Source organism: Hyperolius riggenbachi, chromosome 1 (genome assembly GCF_040937935.1).
Source record: "Hyperolius riggenbachi isolate aHypRig1 chromosome 1, aHypRig1.pri, whole genome shotgun sequence".
NCBI classification, from domain to species: domain Eukaryota; kingdom Metazoa; phylum Chordata; class Amphibia; order Anura; family Hyperoliidae; genus Hyperolius; species Hyperolius riggenbachi.
In genome coordinates, this window is record NC_090646.1 from 642,143,030 (window position 1) to 642,168,311 (window position 25,282).

Here is a 25,282-nt window from a genome sequence, read left to right on the forward strand (position 1 = left end):
CTCAACTACGGGACATGTGGGGGCCCGGGGAGCAGCCAGCAGGAGACCACCTGGGGTCTGGTGGAGCAGGGGAACGAGGCCGACTTTGCTTGAGTGTGTGTGTGTGTGTGTGTGTTTTCTGTATAGTGTGTGTGTGTAGGTGTGTGTGTGTAGTGTGTGTGTGTGTGTTTTCTGTATAGTGTGTGTGTGTAGGTGTGTGTGTGTGTGTGTATTCTGTACAGTGTGTGTGTGTGTGTGTGTGTTTTCTGTATAGTGTGTGTGTGTAGGTGTGTGTGTGTGTGTGTATTCTGTATAGTGTGTGTGTGTGTGTGTTTTCTGTATAGTGTGTGTGTGTGTGTGTGTGTGTTTTCTGTATAGTGTGTGTGTGTGTTTGTGTGTGTGTGTGGGGGTGTCTGTGTCTTCTGTATAGTGTGTGTGTGTGTGTGTGTGTGTGTGTGTGTGTCTGTGTGTGTGTTTTCTGTATAGTGTGTGTGTCTGTGTGTGTGTTTTCTGTATAGTGTGTGTGTGTGTGTGTGTGTGTGTCTGTGTGTGTTTTTTCTGTATAGTGTGTGTGTGTGTGTGTGTGTGTGTAGGTGTGTGTGTCTGTGTGTGTTTTTTCTGTATAGTGTGTGTGTGTAGGTGTGTGTGTGTGTGTAGGTGTGTGTGTGTGTGTGTAGGTGTGTGTGTGTGTGTTTTCTGTATAGTGTGTGTGTTTTCTGTATAGTGTGTGTGTGTGTGTGTGTGGTGTGTGTGTGTCTGTGTGTGTGTTTTCTGTATAGTGTGTGTGTCTGTGTGTGTGTTTTCTGTATAGTGTGTGTGTGTGTGTGTGTTTTCTGTATAGTGTTAGTGGGTGTGTGTGTGTGTGTGCGTGTGTCTGTGTGTTTTCTGTATAGTGTGTGTGTGTGTGTGTGTGTGTGTGTGTTTTCCTTCATATTAACATTTTAATAGAGAAATATATACTATATATTTACATAGAAAGAGGGACAAATGAGGAGGAAAAAAGGACTGTGGGACAAAGAGGGACTGTCCCTCCAAAAGAGGGACAGTTGGGAGCTATGGTGTTCTACTCACACATTTCCTGAGTACTCGTTGGAAGGCTTCCAGGACACAGTGATGCCTTTCTGAAAAGAGCACAGACAGTTCAGCCCGCACATGTCTAGGAAATAACAGGAAATACCGTAAGGAGTTCAGCTGGATCCTTACTCACTGTGGACTTGACCACTTTCCAGCCCGAGCTGTCCTGATAATACGTTAAAATCTTCTGCGACACGTCATCTGCCAGCTTCTGATAATCCATCCTCCGCTGGAAAAATGTGATAAATGTAAGGAAGACTATTGCAAGAAATAAAAATTCCTTGTTTACTTAAAATCTCAGTTCACTCTCACTTTATATTTCTTTATAACTGCATTTAAAGAGGCCCAGCAGTGACATTTGGTAGAATGTAGTAAATTATACAGGCTACCCAATTTTATGGTAATTTTCCTACTTTCAGCTTCAGAAAGACTTCCTATATGTTGCCTTATATGGGTATGTAGCACCGCCCTTTCAGTGATGTTTAGTCTAGGCTGTTTAGCTATGCGTAAGTCTGAGTTGCAAGTCTTCCAAATATGCTATCAGCAATACCAATATCTCTCTTGCGGGATCTTGTGACAATGATGTCACTTCCTGCACAGAATAAACTCCACTCTCAACACATCTTCCCTGCAGGCTTTGCCATCCGTGAATACTGTTTTCACCAATTACCAACATGGCACGCCACAAACCCCACTCCTAAACAATACCTCTGTCATGAAGCAGGGTATGTGGCCTGGTTGCCACAATATTTTGGTAGGTGGCATGATTTTTCAGACCAAGCTTCCATCGTCCATGGCCCACTGTAAGCTCTTTATAGGGGACAGAGGTCCGCATGGGCATTCTGACTGGTCTGTAGTCATATAGTCCCTTACACAGTAAACGGTTACGCACACTGCATGTTCTGACACATTTCTATCAGGGCCAGCATTACGCTTTTCAGGAGTTTACACTACAGATCTCCTTCTGTGGAATTAGACCAGACAGGCCAGTTTTCACTTCCCATGTGCACCAATCGGGGCCAGAGCTATCATAGTAAAAAATGGGCAATTGCCCCAGAGCCTGTAGGGGCCCCAGAGGTGTCCCTCCCCCATTGCTCCCCAGGGACTCTGCAGAGTCTGTTAAGTTGGGAGGTGATTGGGGGAGGGTCAGCAGCCAGCTCAGGGGCCCAGGAGGGAGATTTGGCTGCAACAAAGGGCCTCTAATGACGCTTTTTGGTCGGGGGTGTCTGTTGGGGGGGCCCCCAGGCTAATCTTTTCCTAGGGACTAATTTGTACTTGAACCGGCCCTGACACCAATGAGCTTTGGGCACGCACGTCCTGTCAATGGTTTACTTGTGATCCTTCCTTAGACCAATCTTAGTGGGTACTAAACATGGCATAACAGGGACAACCCCCCAAACCTGACCTGTCAGTGTTCTCAATGTTGTGACTGACTGGTATATGTTATAAGTGACAGTATATTGCCATCATGCCATGTTCCCTCCTATCTAGAAGGGGAGTTCCTTGTTTTGCCTATAATCATATATATTCCCAACAAGACAGAAGCTGTCACTTGCATGCCTAAAAATTAACTCTTTCAGGCAGCAAAAAAAAAACAAGTAAAACAGCCTGGTTATTAAAATGTTTTGCACAGTACATACACATGTTTATCTCATCATGTCACGTAGAGCAGTGTTTCCCAACCGCTGTTCCGCGGCACACTAGTGTGCCGCGGAACGTTGCCTGGTGTGCCGTGGTCTTATCCCCCCTCCCGCCCGTCCCTGCGGCCGCCGCTGTTATTACCTTAGCAGCGGCCGCTCTCCCCTCTCCAGACCATGTATATGCTAGCAGCGTATCTCCGGCTGCTCTGTGTGATGCACTGATGTGGAAGGAGGCAGGGCTCGGTTACCATAGTAACGGCGATACATATCGCCGTTACAGGAAGCCGCTGCCCTCCTTTCTTCCGCATCAGTGCATCACACAGAGCAGCCGGAGATACGCTGCTTGAATATACACGCGCCGGAGAGGGGAGAGCGGCCGCTGTTAACAAGGTAATAACAGCGGCGGCCGCGGGGACGGGCGGGAGGGCACTCAACTGGCTATACTGGGGCACTATTCTGGGGTACTATACTGGCTATCCTGGGGCACTAAACTGGCTATACTGGGGCACTATTCTAGCTATACTGGGGCACTATTCTGGCTATACTGGGGCACTATACTGGGGCACTAAACTGGCTATACTGGGGCACTATTCTGGGGCACTATACTAGCTATACTGGGGCACAATACTGGCTATACTGGGGGGGCTATACTGGGGTACTATACTGGCTATACTGGGGCACTATACTGGCTATACTGGGGCACTATACTGGGGCACTAAACTGGCTATACTGGGGCACTATTCTGGGGCACTATACTAGCTATACTGGGGCACTATACTAGCTATACTGGGGCACAATACTGGCTATACTGGGGGGCTATACTGGGGTACTATACTGGCTATACTGGGGCACTATACTGGCTATACTGGGGCACTATACTAGCTATACTGGGGGGCTATACTGGGGCACTATACTGGCTATACTGGGGCACTATACTGGGGCACTAAACTGGCTATACTGGGGCACTATTCTGGGGCACTATACTAGCTATACTGGGGCACAATACTGGCTATACTGGGGGGCTATACTGGGGTACTATACTGGCTATACTGGGGCACTATACTGGCTATACTGGGGCACTATACTGAGGCAACTAAACTCCCTACACTGGGGCAACTATGCCAGCTATGCAGCCGCACCCCAGCCCCCCCCCCCCCCCCCCCCCCATAGCGGCACTGTCCACTAGGTCGCGCAAACAACCGGGGGCCGCATCGCCCCCACCGCGCGCGTGCGCCGTTCCCCGGGGAAAAATTTGGTCAGACAGTGTTCCCCGGGCCGGAAAAGGTTGGGAAACACTGACGTAGAGTACACTTTAAAGAGAAACTGTACCCCACTCTATATACATACCATGAACTCTGTGTTAAATGCTAAAATACAGTAACTGAAAGTATATTTACTTTGAGGGAGCTGTAGAACCCAGTCTTTAAAGCAGTGTTTCCCAACCTTTTCCGGCCCGGGGAACACTGTCTGACCAAATTTTTCCCCGGGGAACGGCGCACGCGCGCGGTGGGGGCGATGCGGCCCCCGGTTGTTTGCGCGACCTAGTGGACAGTGCCGCTATGGGGGGGGGGGGGGGGGGGGGCTGGGGTGCGGCTGCATAGCTGGCATAGTTGCCCCAGTGTAGGGAGTTTAGTTGCCTCAGTATAGTGCCCCAGTATAGCCAGTATAGTGCCCCAGTATAGCCAGTATAGTACCCCAGTATAGCCCCCCAGTATAGCCAGTATTGTGCCCCAGTATAGCTAGTATAGTGCCCCAGAATAGTGCCCCAGTATAGCCAGTTTAGTGCCCCAGTATAGTGCCCCAGTATAGCCAGTATAGTGCCCCAGTATAGCCCCCCAGTATAGCTAGTATAGTGCCCCAGTATAGCCAGTATAGTGCCCCAGTATAGCCAGTATAGTACCCCAGTATAGCCCCCCAGTATAGCCAGTATTGTGCCCCAGTATAGCTAGTATAGTGCCCCAGTATAGCTAGTATAGTGCCCCAGAATAGTGCCCCAGTATAGCCAGTTTAGTGCCCCAGTATAGTGCCCCAGTATAGCCAGTATAGTGCCCCAGTATAGCCAGTATAGTACCCCAGTATAGCCCCCCCAGTATAGCCAGTATTGTGCCCCAGTATAGCTAGTATAGTGCCCCAGAATAGTGCCCCAGTATAGCCAGTTTAGTGCCCCAGTATAGTGCCCCAGTATAGCCAGAATAGTGCCCCAGTATAGCTAGAATAGTGCCCCAGTATAGCCAGTTTAGTGCCCCAGGATAGCCAGTATAGTACCCCAGAATAGTGCCCCAGTATAGCCAGTTGAGTGCCCTCCCGCCCGTCCCCGCGGCCGCCGCTGTTATTACCTTGTTAACAGCGGCCGCTCTCCCCTCTCCGGCGCGTGTATATTCAAGCAGCGTATCTCCGGCTGCTCTGTGTGATGCACTGATGCGGAAGAAAGGAGGGCAGCGGCTTCCTGTAACGGCGATATGTATCGCCGTTACTATGGTAACCGAGCCCTGCCTCCTTCCACATCAGTGCATCACACAGAGCAGCCGGAGATACGCTGCTAGCATATACATGGTCTGGAGAGGGGAGAGCGGCCGCTGCTAAGGTAATAACAGCGGCGGCCGCAGGGACGGGCGGGAGGGGGGATAAGACCACGGCACACCAGGCAACTGTGCCGCGGAACAGCGGTTGGGAAACACTGCTTTAAAGGATACACAAGGCAAATATAATAAAATCAAATTTACTTATGTGGGGCTCCCTCCAGCTCCTAGAATTCTATGTGTCCCTCACCGCAGCTCCGCTTTATGCCAGTCTTCTGGGTTCCACTCCATAACGGGCAACCGCAGCCGGGAACATTCTGCGCGGGCACAGAAGCTCCATAGGAGCTGAGGTGGGGCATGCAGCAGAGCCCACAAACAACCTAAGAAGTTGGCCTGACCACTCTGAGTACTGCCTGTGATTTGTGCTGGTTGGTTGAGACTGCTGGTTAGTTGAGCTCCCAATAACCGGGACTCCTCCGTATATAGCTATAGATAATGTTTCTGATCCTGAAACCAGGATATTTAATGTAAAAGTGCATATTCTAAATCATTTACTGCATTCTACTGTATGTTGCTGGCTCCTGGTTCAAATCCCAACCAGGGCACTATCTGCAAGGAGTTTGTATGTTCTCCCCCTGTCTGCATGGGTTTCCTCTAGGCACTCTGGGTTTCCTCTCACATCCCAAAAACATACAGATAAGTTAATTGGCTTCCTCTTAAAATTGGCCCTAGACAAGGATGCATACACTACATGCAGTGGCGTAGCTAAGGAGCTATGGGCCCCGATGCAAGTCTTACATTAGGGCCCCCCAAGCACTCTATACATAACAATTGATACGGCGCACCAAAACCTGCACATGGCAACTACAGTGTCAGAGGTGCAAGACGGGGATGGGGAACAGTTTGTTAATGATTACTACTATTCAATGTATCTATAGAAGTCATTATTATGAGCACAGGACCAATAGAGAACTAGTACTGTAGTTGAGGGAGGGTTCTTCGCGGCCCCTCTGGCCCAAGGGCCCCGATGCGGTCATTAGCTCTGCACCCCCTATTGCTACACCCCTGACTACATGATAAATACATAGACATGACTATGGCAGGGATTAGATTGTGAGCTCCTCTAAGGGACGGTTAAGTCAAAAGACAATATACTCTGTACAGCGAAGATGTCAGTGCTATATAAATACTAATCAATAAATAAAAATTTATATCAAGGATGTAACAATAGGTACCAAAAGAATGGAACTATTTCTAACAGCTCTCTGGTGCTGAGTATGTCAGCCTATGTCAGTAACACGGTGACGGCGTTACTGGCAACAGAACGCTCTATAAATATCCCAGGAACATCTTGCAGAGAGAGTGAGCAGTGACTGACCTCCTTAAGAATGCAGAGTCGTGGAACAGAACACAGTCAATCCTCAGTATGAATGGGATCTCCTCGATTTCTGCTGAGCAGGGATTTCTCAGTGCTCTTACCTTGGTGTGTGGAAGGTAGGGAACAGGCAGCAGCAGAGATTGAATCCTCCTCCTATGTACTTTGAACTGGAACCTGCCTTACCTAACAATGCACGGAATATGGCAGGAAGTCCTGATATAGGGAGCTGCTGCTAAAGCATATACTGTACTGTACTGTAAGGGTCATGTGACCTCATATGAAGCAAAGTCCTGTCATGTTTCTTATGGGCATAGAAATCCCAGCCAGGAGTCACACAAACCTGTGTTATCTGGGCTCGCATACTTTACTGTGCTCATAGACCTTTATTCTGTTTAAAGTACACAACTGTGACAGCTCAGTCAGCCCTAGAGCAGGTGAAATTCCAGGTGTGTCACTGAGCTATGCAAAACGTTTTGTAATTTAAAGTGGTACTGTAGAGTCTGAAGCGAGAATAAATCTCGCTTCACACCTCCTAAATAGCAGGGGCATTTGTGCCCCTGCTAAAACGCCACTATCCCGCGGCTGCACGAGGGTCCCTGTCCCCCCAAATCCCCTCCGTAATGCGGGGGAGCGTTTCCGCATTGGGGCAGGGCTAACCGCCGCAGCCCTGCCCCACGCGCGTCTGTCAGCGCGTATCTCCGCCTCTCCCCCGCCCCTCTCAGTCTTCCTTCACTGAGAGGCGGGGGAGAGGCGGCGATGCGCCGCTGATAGACGTGACTGGAGGCAGGGCTGCAGCCGTTAGCCCTGCCTCCAGGAGCGACCAAATGCACGACCAAGTCGTGCTGGGGTGGGTTTGGGGGTGAAGGGACCCCCTTTGTGCGGCGCGATAGTGGCAGTTTAGCAGGGGCACACGTGCCCCTGCTAACTATGTGCTCTAAAGCGAGATTTATTCTCGCTTCAGAGTCTCTTTAAAGAATAAAATTGCTGATCTTTTATAATATTCATTTATAGATGATTTAGTCAGTGTTTGCCCATTGTAAAATCTTTCCTCTCCCCGATTTACATTCTGAAATGTACTTCATTGTGACATCTTAAGTCCTGCCAGGTGATCTGTATGGAATGTTTGTTACTGAGAGTTCTATGCACAGAGGGAGATACTGCTTGCTGGGCAGTTGGAAAAAGCTTTTATTTCCCACAATGCAACGAGGTTCACAGATAGCAAACTGTCAGGACCATGGTCATGACATCACCCTGTGGGAGGGGTTTCACCACAATATCAGCCATACATATGTCCTGATTATTTATGCGAGAAAAGGTAAAGATTTCTCATGGGAAAGGAGGTATCAGCTACTGATTGGGATGAAGTTCAATTCTTGGTTAAAGTTCCTCTTAAAGAGCAAAGGACGTTCCAATTTACTGTAGGAAAATATTATTTTCCAGGCTTTGGCGACATGCTGCATAATGTGATAACCTTACCTCAGTTGTGAGTTTAGTTTTTTAGAGGAGAAATAGGAATTTCTTTTGCTATTAAATATACTGTCTAAGTTGTACCTTTATGTATCACACCGTCCCTCGTTTCCCTACTAAGGTCCCACTTTTGGCCTGATCATTACTGACAGGTTTTGGACTAGCCCATCTTCTCATGGGGGGTTCTCAGGGTTTTCAGCGAGCAGGGAGGCTGGGCAAAATATTTTTTAGGGAGTGTCTTTGTAAAGAATAAAGGCCATGCTGAGAAACCCCCATGAAAAGATGGACTAACCCAAAACCTGTCGGTAATGTCTGATTTCTACTACCTACAGTAAGTGACAGCAACATAGGAGAAGTAATTTATGGCTCATTTTACTCAGGAGGAAACGTACTTCTTATTTCTGTGTGTTTTAAATGTTAAGATTTTTCACAACAGTTCCTCTTTAAATGCCCATTCTTTACTATTTCCATGCTTATTTCCAAATATGAATCTAAAAACAAAAATGAATATTGTGTCCAGTGCTGACATCCTGCAGCATGTCCGATAAAAATGCTCGGCATGAAATTGGTCGAATCATCAGGCATAATTTTTGCAGCACCGATTCTTTTTTACAATTCGATGGTGATAATTGAATCAGATGGTCAAACGGCTCCAAAATCAAATGACGTGTATCTTCTGTTTCTGCTTTCTGACATCATTGTGATAACAGCAGAAGAGAACAAAAGATAAACAGAACAATGAGTAACAATTAAAGTGAACCAGAGACGAAGCACCCTCATGTATTTTACCATATATATCAGTGGGAACATTAGAGAAAACACCTACCATGCTTTCTGTTTCATTCTGCACTGCAGAGCTTGTTTCTTATCAGCCCTGATAAAATCCCCGACTGAGCATTGAGTCTGGCTTTGCTATAATGACTCAGCTATAATGATTCCTGAGCAGAGCCAGCAGAGGGCAGGCTTGGACTAGAAAAGACACCAGAAAACACAGACTCAGCTATAAAGATTTCTGAGCAAAGCCAGGCTGAATGCTCAGTCGGGGATTTTATCAGGGCTGATAAGAAACAAGCTGTGCAGTGCAGGATGAAACAGAAAGCAGGGTAGGTGTTTTCTCTAATGTTCCCACTGATATATATGGTAAAATACATGAGGGTGCTTCGTTTCTGGTTCCCTTTAAGGAGCCCATACAACAGACGATGCATGTATGGACAGATCGACCAAGAGACAGATCTCTCTCTGATCGAATGTGATGGGAGAGAGATCTGTCAGCTGCCCACACACAGCATGCTGATTCTCGCATCAAATTTCATGCTGAAATCTCTCGGGTATCGGCCGAGTCTGCTGCTGTTCCCATATTGTTTAAATGTACATGTATGTGTGCATTAATACATGAGAAAAAAATCAATAATGCAAAGCATATTGCATTATTGATCATGGACCCTTTTCAAGGCATTTTAAATACAGTTAATTATAAATATGCTAACATTTTCACTCAGATTTGGTGAGTGATACTGATCACATAGCGACACAGAGGCCCATATGCAATTAACGTTTTCTCTTGAGTTGTCTTCTAGGAGATAATTTTTCATCTTCTCATTAAAGGGAACCTGTATAAATAAAAGGTCTCCTGGGAGGTACTCACCTTGGGAGGGGGAAGTCTCAGGGTCCCAATCAGGCTTCCCCCTCCCCTGTAGCTGCAGGCAATCCAGCGCTGGCTCCCCTGAAGTGTCCGGAATCTTCGACAAGCCTGACAAGCGCTGATATATTTACCTTCCTGGCTCCAGCAGGGGCGCTGTTGCGGCTCTCAGCGCGGAGATAGGTGGAAACAGGCGATCTCTGTCGGGTCCGCTGTACTGCGCAGACGCAGGAGACTTGCGCCTGTGCAGTAGAGTGGCCCGACAGCGATCGGCTATTTCCGCCTATCTCCGAGGCGGAGAGCCGATACTGCGCCTGCACTGGAGCCGGGAAGGTAAATATTTACATCCCCGCTGCTGTTCGGGGAGCTTTATCGCCGCAGCCGTGGGACCGAGGAGGACGGGGGAAGCCTCATTAGGATCCGGAGGCTTCCCCCACCCGAGGTGAGTACCCCTCATGGAGGTTTTTCTCAATACAGGTTTTCTTTAAAATAACTTTTCAGCATTTTGCAATTGAAAAAATAGCACAAAAGTAGGCAAAGAGGTCCTATCAAAATGATTGTGAGTATTTTCTTGTTTGCTGGTGGCTTAAAAGGCATTTTATTGACAAGGGTGAACTTATCATCTAGGGGAAAACTCAAGAGAAAAGTTAATTGAATATGGGCCAGAGATTCATTAGGTACAATGAGATTTTACATCACTCTGCTTCTAAATGCCCATCTGAACCAAGAGGATATGGATGGATTTCCTTTTTAAACAATGCAGATTGCCTGGCTGTCCTGCTGATTCTTTGCCTGTAAAACATAGAGCCAGAGTGGCGTAACTACAATTCCTGGGGCCCCCCAGCAAAACTTTGATAGGGGCCCTAATGTTCACACCTCTTCCCTTGCCTCCCCTTAGCGCCCATCTCACGAGGGTCATAAAACAAGTTTGGCCATCAGGTTCTTCACACCCGTAATAAGTGCAGCCACAAAACACCTGATCTGAAGTATAGTCCCCTGTATCAGAGGAGGGGAAGGCTAGTAACTCCGCCCCAAGCCCCCCCCCCCCCCCCATTGCAGGGGCTGCAGATTAGCTGCATGCTTGTTTCAGGTGTGTGATTCAGACATTACTGCAGCCAAAAAGATCAACAGGGCTGACAGACAACTGGTATTGTTTAAAAGGAAATACATATGGCAGCCTCCATAGTCCTCACACGTTAAAGAGAATCTGTACTCTAAAATTTTTACAGCAAAAAGCATAACATTCTATTCCTTATTTTCTCCTGTGCCCCTCTGTGCTGTTTCTGCCACTCTCTGCTGCAATCCTGGCTTGTAATTGCCAGTTTTAGGCAGTGTTTACGTCAGACCCGACAGAGGAGAGAAGACTAGATCATATAACAGAGATAACACAGCCACTGTGCAAGTAGGAAAGGCTGCAGTTAGACTGAGCACACTAGAACAGGGATAGGAACTTATAGGATAGAAGAAATAAGGATGAAAATTTTGTTACAGAGTCCCTTTAAGTGTCCTTTATTCTCCACACTCTAAAATTGTTTCTCGAATATCACCGGGAAGACTGCTAATGCTTCTGGGCAATGAGCATTCCACCTCTGATTGAGGCAGGAGCTCGCCTGTCCGTCTGAGGGAGCGCTAGGACTTTGGGATGCGCTGGATTCTTGGATTCGAAAACAAAAAAAAGTCATGATAATTTTAAAGAGAAATATCACTGCCTTTAAAAATGTGCTACAACCAAACATCAGCACTGCACAACCCTTCTTTCAATGTTGTTAAATGGAACCTAAAGTCAGAGCGATATGGAGGCTGCCATATTTATTTCCTGTTAAACAATGCACATTGCCTGGCATCCTGCTGATCCTCTGCCTCTAATATATTTAGCAATCGACCCTGAACAAGCATGCAGATCAGGTGCTCTGACTGGACCTACAGGTTTCAGGTGTGTGTTTCAGACACTACTGATGAATGAAAGATCAGCAGGATAGCCAAGCAACCAGCATTGTTTAAAAGGAAACCGAGGTGTAAGCCCTATGGAAGCTGCCACATTTATTTCCTTTTAAACAATACCCGGTGCCTTGCAGTCCTGCTGATCTATCTGGTCAGTAGGGTCTAAACAACACACTTAAAACAAGCATGCAGCCAGTCTTGTCAGATTGGTCATAGACATCTGATCTGCATCTTGTTCAGGGTCTACGGTAGGGTTTCTCAAACCTGTCCTCGTGACTCCCCAATTGTGCATGTTTTGCAGGCAACTTCACCTATGCACAGTTGGGGCAATTAGTGTCCTAGCCAGGTGGATTCCACAGAGGGGACCCCAGGAGAATGCCTGATAGCGGAGCTGCTGCGAGGGACACATAGGCTTCCAGGGGCTGAAGGAAGTTCCAGGTAAGTAAATCTGATTTTTTTTTAATTGCCAGATGTATCCTTTAAAGCAGAGTTCCCCAACCCTGTCCTCAAGGCCCACCAACAGTACATGTTTTGCAGGAAACCACAACCATGCACAGGTGAGGTAATTAGTGTCTCAGCAGAGCTGATTAACCACCTCTGTGGATTGCCACAAAACATGCACTGTTGGTGGTACGTGAGGACGTGGTTTGGGGATCACTGCTTTAAAGAGACACTGAAGTCTCTTTTTTGACCTTATTTTCTAATAAAGTCCTCTTGAGCATTAAATTCTAAGCAGATTTGCTGCATCCCCGCTGCAGAACGTGTGATATATTGCCCAGAAATAGCCCTGCAAAGTTCTACGACTTTGCAGGTGGCAGATTTTGCTGCCCGGGAGAGGCAGAGCTGTGCGCAGTAGCTCTGCCTCCTATCCAGTCAATCACCCCGATCTCCGCCTCTCCCCCGCCCCTCTCAGTGAAAGACTGCAGGGGCGGGGAGAGGCAGAGATTGACTGGAGAGGAGGCAGAGCTGCTGCGCACAGCTCTGCCTCTACCAGGAAGGAAGATCTGTGAGCCCTGTAACTTTGCAGGTGTGTTTCTGGGCAATAAATCACTCATTCTGCCGCAGGGGTGCAGCAAATCCGCTTAGGGCCTGTTTCCACTAGTGCGGTGCAAATCGCTGGGATTCCACCGCTGACAAAATCGCATGCGGATGCGATTCCGCATGCGATTTTTGCCGCGATTTCGCATAGGCAGGCTATCAGCGATTTTAACCATGTCACTGCCTGGCTCAATGTACATTAGTTTTAGTGCGAATTCGCACGCGAAATCGCGGCAAAAAACGCATGTGCGATTTCCCCTATTAAATACATTGCCTGCGAATCGCCTGCATTCCACACGCAGGCGAATTCTGCAGGCCCTACCGTGCAGAAAAATCCTGCACAGAAAAACGCACCAAAAAACTGACAAGTGGAAACAGTCTCATCCACTTGTATTGGTTATGCGAATCCGCATGCAGACAACGCATGCGGATTCGCTCTAGTGGAAACGGGCCCTTAGAAGTTAATGCTCAAGAGGACTTTATAAGAAAATAAGGTAAAAAAAATGACTTCAGCGTCTCTTTAAGAGGACCCGGAGGTACACATACACATAGGGAGAGACAGCTTGGGGGTCTGTTGGTTGCCAGGAAATGATATGCCATTACCGTCACACACCCATCGACACACATTTTTCAGCATCGTTTTGATCAATTTCCGGCTCAAATCAATTCAAACTATCGATATCTGCCTGCCAATTGTTATGATCAAATAGGCTTAAAATTGATGCCAAAAATCGAGTACTGTGTAGGCACCCTTAGAAGAAAGCAATAAATTGTAGAATTGTTCTTAAAGTGCACCTGAACTCTTGCACAGGACAGAAGGGATACAGAGAAATGCACCCTGTATGTATTTAGGGAGTTTAGCCTGTCTAATGTCCCCTCATCTGTGACTAATCACAAGTTGTAATTAGATTTCTACCCTGTGTCAGCTGACTGCCAAGGCAGATAAGCTCATTTGAAAGCCCAGGATGTTAAACAATATGTCTGCTTCCATAACAGCAGGAAGTAGACACACTGCTGATTTATATCAGCTGTAACAAAGAAATGTTTTCCATAAAGGTTACTATGCTGTTGCTTATCTTTTAGAGCAGAGAGGAAATTTCGAGTTCAGATCCGCTTTAAAGGGAAGGTTCAAGCAAAATAAAAAAATGAGTTTCGCTTACCTGGGACTTCTACCAGCCCCATGCAGCCATCCTGTGCTGTCGTAGTCACTCACTGCTGCTCCAGTCCCCCGCTGGCAGTTTGCCGACCTCGGAGGTCGGCGGGACGCATTGCGTACATTTTTACGCATTCCCACTAGTGCAGGAACATTAACACATACATTTTTACGCATTACTGGTTTAATGCGTAAATTTTTACGCATTGAACCAGTAACGCGTAAAAATGTATGTGTTAATGTTCCTGCACTAGCGGGAATGCGTAAAAATGTACGCAATGCGTCCCATCGACCTCCGAGGTCGTCAAGCTGCCAGTGGGGGACTGGAGCAGTAGTGAGTGACAATGAGGGCACAGGATGGCTGCATGGGGCTGGTAGAAGTCCCAGGTAAGCGAAACTCATTTTTTTATTTTGCTTGGACATTCCCTTTAACATTTTCCCAACCTGGTACAGAACAGTCATATGCTTTGCCACAAGAGGGTGCTGTACACTCACTTAAATTGTATTGTACTTTTCTCCAGATGTACACATGCATACACACATCCATCAGCTGACCGTAACTGTGCACTTCCAGCACATACACGTGTACAATTACAATCAGCTGATCTATGTGTTTATGTGTATGCATGTAGTATGTGAATAGACTGCTGTAATCGCAAGGAGCGCTCCTACAGAACAGAAGGCTTGTGTTTCTTTTTTAAAGCACAACTGAAGCGAGAGGTATGTGGAGGCTGCCATGTTTATTTCCTTTTAAGCAACACCAGTTGCCTGGCTATCCTGCTGATCCTCTGGCTCTAATACATTTAGCCATAGACCCCTGAACAAGCATGCAGCAGATCAGGTGTTTCTGACATTATTGTTAGATCCAACAAGATTAGCTGCATGCTTGTTTCTGGTGTGATTCAGCCACTACTGCAGCTAAATAGATCAGCAGGGCTGCCAGGCAACTAGTATTGCTTAAAAGGAAATAAATAAGGCAGCCTTCATATCTCTCTCACTTCAGTTGTCTTTTAAGGATTAGGTCTCTACTTATTAAGGAAACTAAGGAGCGCTAACCTCCCACAGAAGCTTCTGGTTAATTTCTACAGATGCACTATAGAAAGCGTTCTGACCAATTGCATGATGGCCTGGTACAACAGCTGCACGAAGGCTACTAGAGAAGCCCTGCAGTGAGTTGTTAACACAGCAGAAGCCATTATTGGCACTGAACTACCATCACTGGAACTTTTGTATAATATTCGCAGCGTGAGAAGGGCCAAAAACATTATCAAGGACAACACTCACCCTGGAAATGCCTTGTTTGAGCTCCTTCCATCAGGTAAACGTTTTAGATCAATCCGCATACAAACAGACCGAAAAACAGCTTTTTCCCATCCGCCATAAACTTGATGAACTCTGAATCCTCTCTGAAATAATTAACACTGTGTACAAATTGTTTAAATATCTGTAACACCTGGCATACTTGTATAATGTCTTCTCTTCCTACCTTTGTTACTATCACTATGTTCCCTATATGCACTGTGGGGTTGTCATGAAAAGTAATTTCGTTGTGTTCCACAATGACATTAAAGTGCTTGAACATAATTGAATTGAATAGGTAACCTACTGGGGAAAAAGAAGCCATTGTATCAAATAAAGAAAAAACTTTACTAGCCTGCTATAACATCTCTTACTGGTCAATGTGTCTATTCAGTTTTCCAAAGTGCTTCTAAGATTCCTAAAACATCCACAAATAAGGGCCGGATTACACAGACGTCTGGGCAGCAGTAGACGTCAGCTGTGGCGCTCAACATTCAAGCGCTGCCCATTCAAATTAACTGGTACTGTTGTTTACGCACACGCCATGTTTTGATCCTGATTTTTCCTGTCACTAATTTTTTTCCTGGACGCAATCTGCAGTGTCCAGGAATGGTAACCGCTACGCTTCCGTGTCCCCCTGCGGGGGTCAAAGACAGACTAAACGACAGGACATGCCACTGAAGGTAGACACAGACGGAAAACATTTATATGGCACTTTTCTCCTGTTGGACTTAAAGGTTTTGAACTGCAGCCAGTTGGGCACGCTCAGTAGGCAGTAGCAGTGTTCGGGAGTCTTGCCCAAGGTCTCTTCACTGAATAGGTGCTGGCCTACTGAACAGGAAAAGCAGAGATTCAACTCCTGGTCTCCTGTGTCAGAGGCAGAGCCCTTCGCCAGTACACTATCCAGCCAAACGCTTTTCTGCGTTCTTGCCGAAAAGCATTTGATCGAGACGCCGTCTGAACCAGCCCTACACAAAAAATGTCACAAGTAGCAGCCAGCCGCTAGCCTGGTTTAAAATACTTCAGTAAGTTGTTTGGCTTGGCTGAAGGGTGTGGCCTTTGACCTTTGGCATTCTTCACTTTCTCCTGCGACTTCTTGACAGGAATTTTGGGAGTGAGTTTCTTATGCTTCCAGTCTGTCATGAGTTCTGTGCGGAGCTCCTCTGGGAGCTGAGAAAACACACTCATATCCACGCTTTTGGGGAAAAAGTCTGTTGTTTCACTGGATTCTGAGCAGTCCATGGCAGTGCTGGGGTCTGTGTCACAGCACTGACTCTCTACCAAAGTCTTGCAACCACTACTGCTGGGTAAAACGTATGAGGAAGAGCTGGCAGAGCCAGTGCTATTGCTGCTTCCGCTGTCTCTACCATTGTGGCTTTCTGGCCTGACAGGAAGTTGTGCTATTACGGCGGCCATCTTGTTTTGCCCACTCTGTGGTGGGATGTCACATGCAGAATTGTGTGCAGTGGAGCTCTGTGGATGTCTAGCACTGGCTTTCATAAAGAAGCTTTGTATCCCCTTGGGTGATGGTCTCTTGTCCTGGCTGCTTTTCTGTATCCCTCCAGTCTGTGGGCTGGAGAGGATCTCCCTCCTAATGTCCTCAGGCAGCTGGCTGAAGACATCCATGTCAATGTCGTCAGAAAGTGAAGGGGGCGCAGGGTGGTTAGACTCCAGCCTGTCAGAGACGATTCCAGGTTTCTTTTCATCTGTGACTCCAGAATCTTTTTCTGCTTGTGTTCCAGGCTCCTTTTGTACAAAAAGAAGATCACACACAAAGTATTACATACTAAAGTATGCTAGGCAAGGAGAATAAAGCTTAATATTGAAATGTAACTTCAAGGGAGTCTACCACCAGTGGCCTGTAGTGAAGGATGACGCCATTTATTAAGGTCTAAAATGTATATAAGCTCCTCCCACTAGTACATAATACTGTAAGCCAAATTTGACAAATTGGGGTTTAAATGGAGCAGATGTAACATCACATTAGAAGTCAAAATGCACCACATTGTTTATAACATAGCGTTTCACAGAAAGAATAGCATGTAAATGTATATACAGTATAAGCTTATACGACAGATTGTATGTAGCTCGATATATGCCTCTGAAGAAGCGGCTGAACAAATCTATCCCTGCTATTGCTTGGCCGAAGCGATCTACCAGGCTGATCACTGGCCGGGCAGCAATCATAGGCCACTTTAAACACTTTGGATTCTTGACAGAGGCGGTGGATATCGGCTGCCTCGGCTGAATTTTATCTAGCGTGCTTACGGAGCTTAAAGTGAACCGCCAGACTAAAAATCGACTCAGCAGCACTGAAAAGGCTTGGTGTTTCTTTAACAGTTTCACAGCATCAGAACTTTGTTTCTCTTATACAAGCCTCATTTTTAGCAGCACAGAAGAAAACTGCCCGGGCAGTTTTCCCCTTATGCTGTGCAAAGCATGATGGGATTTCTGATGTTGTTGTTCTCGTGCTGCTGTTTTGGTGCAATTTTTTTTTTTTTTACATTTTGAATTTGACATTTGAAGCCTAGTGTGTGCAGCTGGGAGGGGTTATCAGGACACAGGGCAGTTGGGACTGTGTCTCATGCTCCCTGTCATCTCCTTTCAACCAAAAAGATGGCTGCCTCCGTGACAAAGATGGCAGCCCCCATGAATCACAAACATTTGCCTGTTCTTCTAAACCAGGGTCAGTAAAAGATTATATTACCTATCTATTCTAAATAACATAACTAATGTAACTTAATAACAGTATGTTTGTTTAGGCTGAAGTTCCCCTTTAAAGGGAACCAGAGACGAAGCACCCTCATGTATTTCACCATATATATCAGTGGGAACATTAGAGAAAACACCCTATCCTGCTCTCTGTTTCATCCTTCACTGCTCAGCCTGCTTGTTAACAGCCCTGATAAAATCCAGACTGTGCATTCAGTCTGGCTTTGCTCAGGAATCATTATAGCGGAGTCTGTCTTCTCTGATGTCTTTTCAAGCCCAAGCCTGCCCCCTTCTGTCTCTGCTTTCCTGTTCTGTATATTCAAAGCATCACAGAGAGCTGTGATAAGATGAGAGGAGCTGCTAATGTAAATGTACATTGAAAAACTTTTTTTTCCTATCTATATTTGTTAGTCATAAGAGTTTTTTTTTTAGAAATGGTGATTTCATTTTGCACACAGCCCACTAAATAATATGCTTTTCTGATGAACTGGAAAAAAAAAACGGCACACCAGAGCGGTAAAAATACCATATAGTATTTAGTGTGTAAAACCTATCGGGGGATATGTTTATTTTGTGCCAAAGCGTTCATCTCTGGTTTCCTTTAAATATGAACTCCAGTGAAAATAACGTAATGAACAAAATTGCTTAATTTTTACAATAATTATGTATAAATGATTTAGTCGGTGTTTTCCCATTGTAAAATCTTTCCTCTCCCTGATTTACATTCTGACATTTATCATATGGTGACATTTTTACTGCTGGCAGGTGATGTCAGTGGAAGTAGCTGCTGCTTGCTTTTTTGGCAGTTGGAAACACCTGTAAACAGCTGTTTTTTCCCACAATGCAATAAGGCTCCCACAGTGTGATGTCAGTACCTAGGTCCTGTCATCACACTGTGGGAGGGGTTTCACCACAATATCAGCCATATAGAGCCCCCGATGAGGTATTTGAGAAAAGGTAAAGATTTCTGGCGGGAAAGAGGGTATCAGCTACTAATTGGGATGAAGTTCAATCCTGGGTCATGGTTTCTCTTTTCTGTGTCTGTTCTCTTGCTTTGCCCGGTTACCTGTCCTATTGCCAAACCTCTGCGTGTCGGACTACCAGCTCTATTCTGATCCCTGGACTGGCTGTCTACCTGAACCATTACTGAACTCTGCTTGTCTGACTACCCACCCAGTCGTACAGAGCCTCCCATCTTCATAAGCATTCAGGGACACGGGTGCTCCCAAAGCCTTGCTAGGACTCCCGAAACCATAGAGTTTCAACCGAGCACAGCGGTGGACCGAGGGAAAAAGAGAGGACCACCAACACATGGGATCCAGAGCCCTACCGCTCCATAGGTATCCAATCTTTTTCTTTTAGTTCTCTTCACCATCTGTTACACGCAAGATTCTGATGATCTATCCCCTTACCTGGCTCATCTGGCTGGCCTCTATCCTCTTCTGGGTGAGGTAGAACCCAATTGAATTCCGTGCTGTGCCTGAACACTGAGCTGGCTTGAGGTTGGAGAAGCAGACATTCAGCAGGGTGAGATGAAATGGCCACTTGGCATCAATCATCTTCTCAAACAGCTTCATCAGCAGGTCCATCAAAACAGGGACTGATAATTCTACCCACAGGGAGGAAAAGCACAATATTAAAGTGACACTGATGCAAAAAAAAAAAAATTATGATGTAATGAATTGTATGTGCAGTACGGATAATTAATAAAACATTAGTAGCAAAGAAAATAGTCTCATATTTTTATTTTCAGTTATATAGGTTTTTTCTTTTTTTTAAACATTGCATCATTCTTTCATATTTGCAGTTTACACACTACTCAGCACTCTCAATGATTTTACAGAGGAGGCCAGTGAACTTTTGAAATTAACTCTGCAGAAAAAACAAAATACAGTGACAGACACTTGAGATAATACGCTTCAGAAGACAGAGCTCTCTGCGACTTTGAAAGTTGTGGAGCTCAATGGCTCTTTTGCTTAGATAACAACTGGAGTATCTTAACTCTTCCTGTACTGGAAACAATATTAGACTCTGCTGATCTCTGCTGCTAATGTTTTATTTCTTAGATGTACTACACATACCAATCATTATTTTCACTTCAGATTCCCTTTAATGCCTATCTACCCTTTAACATTTTAGGTACATAACTGGCTGTAATGTACACAAAGGATACAATTCAAAATCCTGACGCTTGTCTACAAAGCACATTACAACCCAGCTCCTCCTTATTTATATAAATTCCCTTAAAGCATGGGTCTCAAACTCGCGGCCCGCGGGCCATTTGCGGCCCTCGATACAATATTTTGTGGCCCTCGCCGGCAAAAGCTTCCTTATAGTTCACTTCAGTGCTCCCAAGTAATCCGCCGCATCCCCGCTGCTAAACGAGGGCTGCAGAGCCCCCAAATTGCCCGTGGGGCAATCCGCCGGCATTTCCTGGAAGGGCAGAGCTTTCAGCTTCAGCTCTTCCCCTCCTGGCGTCAATCTCCGCACGGATCGCCGCCTCTCCCCGCCCCTCTCTGTGAAGGAAGAGTGAGAGGGGCGGGCAGAGGCGGCGATGCGCCGCGATTGTGAAATTCCTGTGAAGTCAGGATGAGGCTGGGCCAGGATGAGGCCCAGCCTCATCCTGACTTTGCCTCCTGCGGCCCCCAGGTAAATTGAGTTTGAGACCCTAAAGGATACCCGAGGTGACATGTGACATTATGAGATAGACATGGGTATGTACAGTGCCTAGCACACTAATACTATGCTGTGTTCCTTTTTTTCTTTCTCTGCCTGAAAGAGTTAAATATCAGGTATGTAAGTGGCTGACTCAGTCCTGACTCAGACAGGAAGTGACTACAGTGTGACCCTCGCTGACAAGAAATTACAACTATAACACACTTTCCTAGCAGAAAATGGCTTCTGAGAGCAAGGAAGAGATAAAAAGTGGAATTTCTTATCAGTGAGGGTCACACTGTAGTCACTTCCTGTCTGAGTCAGGACTGAGTCAGCCACTTACATACCTGATATTTAACTCTTTCAGGCAGAGAAAGAAGAAAAGGAACACAGCCTAGTTATTTGTGTGCTTGGCACTGTACATACACATGTCACATCAGGCATCCTTTAACACAATTCTCTCCCCTAACACATCTGCCACTTACCCTCACTAACCCTTTTTAGGATCCAGAGGCTTCCCCCTCCCGAGGTAAGTACCCCACAGGGGTTGTTTTGTTTTTGTTACGGTATCACTTACCACTGCTCAGATTCTGGATGACATTCTTTGGGATGGGACATTGGCGACTCTCCCGATTGGGGTATTTATTGGTTGGGTGGGACTGCCGCAGGGTCAGACGCAGGGTCTGAGGACTCCTCCCATCCCTCTGCACCCTACAGAGATGAAACGTGACATTTATCAGTGTTACAAATCACTCATTGGTCATCACCTTCAAAATTAAAATAACTGAACACATCTACAGTAGTATATTACTCCCTGCCTGGGTGATAAGGCTGGAATAATAATAAAAAAAACAACAACAGCTAAAACAAACACATTAGGTCTGAATTAGGGCTTGTGTACAACAAGTGTTAATTTATGCATCTGAATTGCATTTTGGGGTTATTTGAAACATTGTTGCAGAATACCGGCGGCAAAGTTGGAAAATGTTTTTTATGGTATGTCCACTTAGGAGCAGGGCTGTGGAGTCAGAGTAATTTTGGGTGCCTGGAGTCGGTGGTTTCATAAAATGAAGAGTCAAGTATTTTTGTACCAAATTCACAGCCCTGGTAAGTAATAGCTAAGGAGTCGGAGCTATTTTGGGTACCTGGAGTCGGAGTTGGAGGTTTCATAAATTGAGGAGTCGGAGTTGGAGTCGGATGATTTTTGTATCGGCTCCACAGCCTTGCTTAGGAGTGTTAGGCCTCCTACACTTGTTATGTTGCCCTTAACGATTACCGATAGTGCAACATTTCTAGTAACCAGCACTGTACACACATGCTGCTCAGTTATAGCCAAACAGCATGTACTGTTCCATAGAGAGAGGAGGAGGGATGACCTTCCTTGAATGTTTAAGGCCAGATTTACACCTGTTCGCAGTGGTGCGATGCAGTGCAAGCACCCCATTGCACCGCAGAAAACAGCCTATATATGACCCTGTGCGACAACAGGGTCATATGCATAGGTCCGCCCCCAGGCTAGTGACATACTCCCTGCTGGGCAGCAAGTACATCACAGGGATTCTCGTCGGTCCGTGCATGAGCGCCATGTTGCACCATACTCCCACTGTTTACACTTAATGTGTCCCGACTGACTTGCATTGGTGCGTAATCAGTGTGGTAGGCAAGGATCATGCTGCAATGCTCTGCAGACTTTGCGTTGGGAATGCAGCGGTTTGGATAATTCCGGTGCACCATATCGCATCAAGTTAAAGTGAACCTCCAGACTAAAAATTGACTCAGCAGCACTGGAAAGGCCTGGTGTTTCTTTAACTGTTTCACAGCATCAGAACTTTTTTTCTCTTATACAAGTCTCATTTTTAGCTGCAAAGAAAAAAACTGCCCGGGTTTTTTTCCCCTGATGCTGTGCAAAGCATGATGGGATTTCTGATGATGTTGTTCTCATTCTGCTGTTTTGGTGCAATTTTTTTTAAAGTGTACCCGTGGCGAACAACAGGTCAAAAACCAGATACTTACCTTTGGATCCTGTAGAAGCTTCCCACACCATCCTTCGGTCCACTGTTGCCACACGTGGACCCCCCCAAAGAAATCCAACAAGAGCTTGTGGGAGTGAAGAGTAGGGCAGCGCTCTTCTTCAGGCACGAGCACGGCTGTACTGTACCTGTAAGTATTGCCGTTCCTGCCGTGAATCAAAGCTACTTGTGCAGGAGCGATTCTGTGCATCTCACGCGGGTGCAGCATGGTGACGCTCGTGCCTGAAGATGAGTGCGGCCTGGATCTTACCGGGGGGTCCCGGCAAGCTGCAGCAGGGTAGAAGAGGATGTGAGAAGCCTCTACAGGACCCAGAGGCTTCCGTCTTCTTAGGTAAGTATCTGTTTTTTGATCTGAGGTTTGCCTCTGGCTCACTTTAACTGATTAAGGACCAAAGGCTTTGGAACCTTTAACAAGACTCTGACAAAAAAAGTTCCCCTGGAGGGTACTCACCTCGGGAGGGGGAAGCCTCGAGGTCTAAATGATGCTTCCCCCATCCCTGTAACTGCAGAGAATCCAACGCTGGCTCCCCCGAATTGACCCGGAATCCTGGCTTGACAAGCCTGACAAGGCTTGATATATTTACCTTCCCTGGCTCCAGCAGGGGAGCTGTTGCGGCTCTCCGCCCGGAAATAGGCAGAAATAGCCGATCTCTGTCGGGTCCGCTCTACTACGCAGCCGCTGGAGACTTGCACCTGCACAGTAGAGTGGGCCGACAGCGATCGGCTATTTCCGCCCATCTCCGAACGGAGAGCCGATACTGCGCCTGCGCTGGAGCCGGGAAGGTAAATATTTACATCCCCGCTGTTCGGGGAGCTTTATCGCCGCCGCCGTGGGACCGAGGAGGACGGAAGAAGCCTCAATAGGATCCGGAGGTTTCCCCCACCCGAGGTGAGTACCCCCCAGGAGGACTTTTTGCCATTACAGGCTTTCTTTAAGGACCACAGCCTTTTTTTTATTTTTGCACTTTGTGATTACTGTGATTGGCTCATGCAATGAAAACTGCTCCTGATCGAGTTACAGAGTTCTGTGTTGGCGGGGCTGTGCTATTGCATCCTGGGCACGGGATCGGGACGGCATTAAAACTACGCCGCATCAGGCTTAGGCAGCCACGAGTTTTAACAACAGTCAGCCCTGAACCGGTTGAGTAGGGTTGCGTAGTACGAGCATGCAATGAAGACAATACACTCGTTTATCGTGTTGCCAAACAAACTCATCTGCACATGCTAGATTCTAATCTCAGAGGACCCAAAATGATTGTCTCAGAAGGCGATTATCTAGTTGGTGTTGGCTGGATAGTGTAATAATTAAGGGCTCTGCCGTTGACAAGGGAGACCAGGGTTCGAATCTTGGCTCTGCCTGTTCAGTAAGCCAGCACCTATTCAGTAGGAGACCTTAGGCAAGTCTCCCTAACACTGCTACTGCCTATAGAGCGTGTCCTAGTGGCTGCAGCTCTGGTGCTTTGAGTCCGCCAGGAGAAAAGCGCTATATAAGTGTTTGTCTTTGTCTTTTTTTGTCTTTTGGTGTTCCCAAACTACAATTACAGCCAAGAGCATGGAGTTTGCATGTTCTCCCTGTACAGGTGTGGGTTTCCTCCAAACAAGCTGGCTTCCTCCCACCTCCCAAAACATACTGGCAGGTTAGCTCCTCCTCCCTACCTTATATTGTATGTAGAATAAATGTCTCATGTGCGCTGCTTCAAATACCACACATAAATACACATATAAACCTGGGATCGCACCCATATGCTTTCATTATTATACTATTTATTGCCTTACCTGTTCATCTTGGTAACGTACCTGTTTAGAAGGCTTCTGAGCAGTTCTTCTAGCTTTGCTTTCACATCTGATACTGTGGAACACTTCTTAAACGAGTCCTCTTCACTCAGGGACTGTTTGAATGAAGATTTAGTAGATTAAAATCCATGTCAAAGTAAGAAAAAAACATTTTTGCCTTTTAGTTGAGGATAAAGGGCTAAACTGAACAGATCGGTAAAACTGTCAAAATAGGTACAGCTATTGTTACAATTAGGCTGAGAACATTACATGAATTAAGGGGGGGGAGGGGTGTGTGTGTGTGTACGTGTCTGCGTGTACGTGTGCGTGTGTGTGTATATGCTGTATCTCTCTCTCTCTCTCTCTCTCTCTCTCTCTCTCTCTCTCTCTCTCTCTCTCTCTCTCTCTCTCTCTCTCTCTCTCTCTCTCTCTCTCTCTCTCTCTCTCTCTCTATATATATATATATATATATATATATATATACAGTGCTGTGAAAAACTATTTGCCCCCTTCCTGATTTCTTATTCTTTTGCATGTTTGTCACACTTAAATGTTTCTGCTCATCAAAAACCGTTAACTATTAGTCAAAGATAACATAATTGAACACAAAATGCAGTTTTAAATGATGGTTTTTATTATTTAGTGAGAAAAAACCCCTGAAAACCTACATGGCCCTGCGTGAAAAAGAAATTGCCCCCTGAACCTAATAACTGGTTGGGCCACCCTTAGCAGCAATAACTGCAATCAAGCGTTTGCGATAACTTGCAACAAGTCTTTTACAGCGCTCTGGAGGACTTTTGGCCCACTCATTTTTGCAGAATTGTTGTAATTCAGCTTTATTTGAGGGTTTTCTAGCATGAACCGCCTTTTTAAAGAGAACCCGAGGTGGCCTTGTATTACGTAAGTGGGGCACAGAGGCTGGTTGGGCACACTAACACCAGCCTCTGTTGCCCCATCGTGTGTGTCAAAGACCCCCCTGCTCGCC

At 46.3% G+C, this 25,282-nt stretch overlaps 2 protein-coding genes across 7 annotated transcripts in view; both read right to left on the reverse strand.

The window, feature by feature from the left end:
- Positions 1-15,738, reverse strand: part of LOC137530708 (stAR-related lipid transfer protein 6-like) — a 40,442-nt gene extending 24,704 nt beyond the window's left edge. Inside the window, exons 1-3 of one of the 6 annotated variants that reach the window (XM_068251333.1) lie at positions 15,113-15,738; positions 1,187-1,282; positions 1,051-1,100 (exon numbers count right to left, since the gene is read on the reverse strand). In XM_068251333.1, coding sequence (XP_068107434.1) covers positions 1,051-1,100; positions 1,187-1,276 — 140 coding nt within the window. In that variant the 5' untranslated portion in view covers positions 1,277-1,282; positions 15,113-15,738. The other 5 variants (XM_068251332.1, XM_068251334.1, XM_068251335.1 and 2 more) reach the window with 5 other exon arrangements.
- A 92-nt stretch (positions 15,739-15,830) lies between these two features.
- The window catches only part of LOC137530774 (DNA polymerase iota-like), a 31,668-nt gene continuing 22,216 nt past the window's right edge, over positions 15,831-25,282 (reverse strand). The window contains exons 7-10 of the mRNA XM_068251337.1: positions 24,322-24,413; positions 21,072-21,205; positions 19,252-19,448; positions 15,831-16,873 (exon numbers count right to left, since the gene is read on the reverse strand). Of these exons, the coding sequence (XP_068107438.1) occupies positions 16,130-16,873; positions 19,252-19,448; positions 21,072-21,205; positions 24,322-24,413 (1,167 nt within the window). The 3' untranslated portion in view covers positions 15,831-16,129. The remainder of the gene's footprint in view (positions 16,874-19,251; positions 19,449-21,071; positions 21,206-24,321; positions 24,414-25,282) is intronic.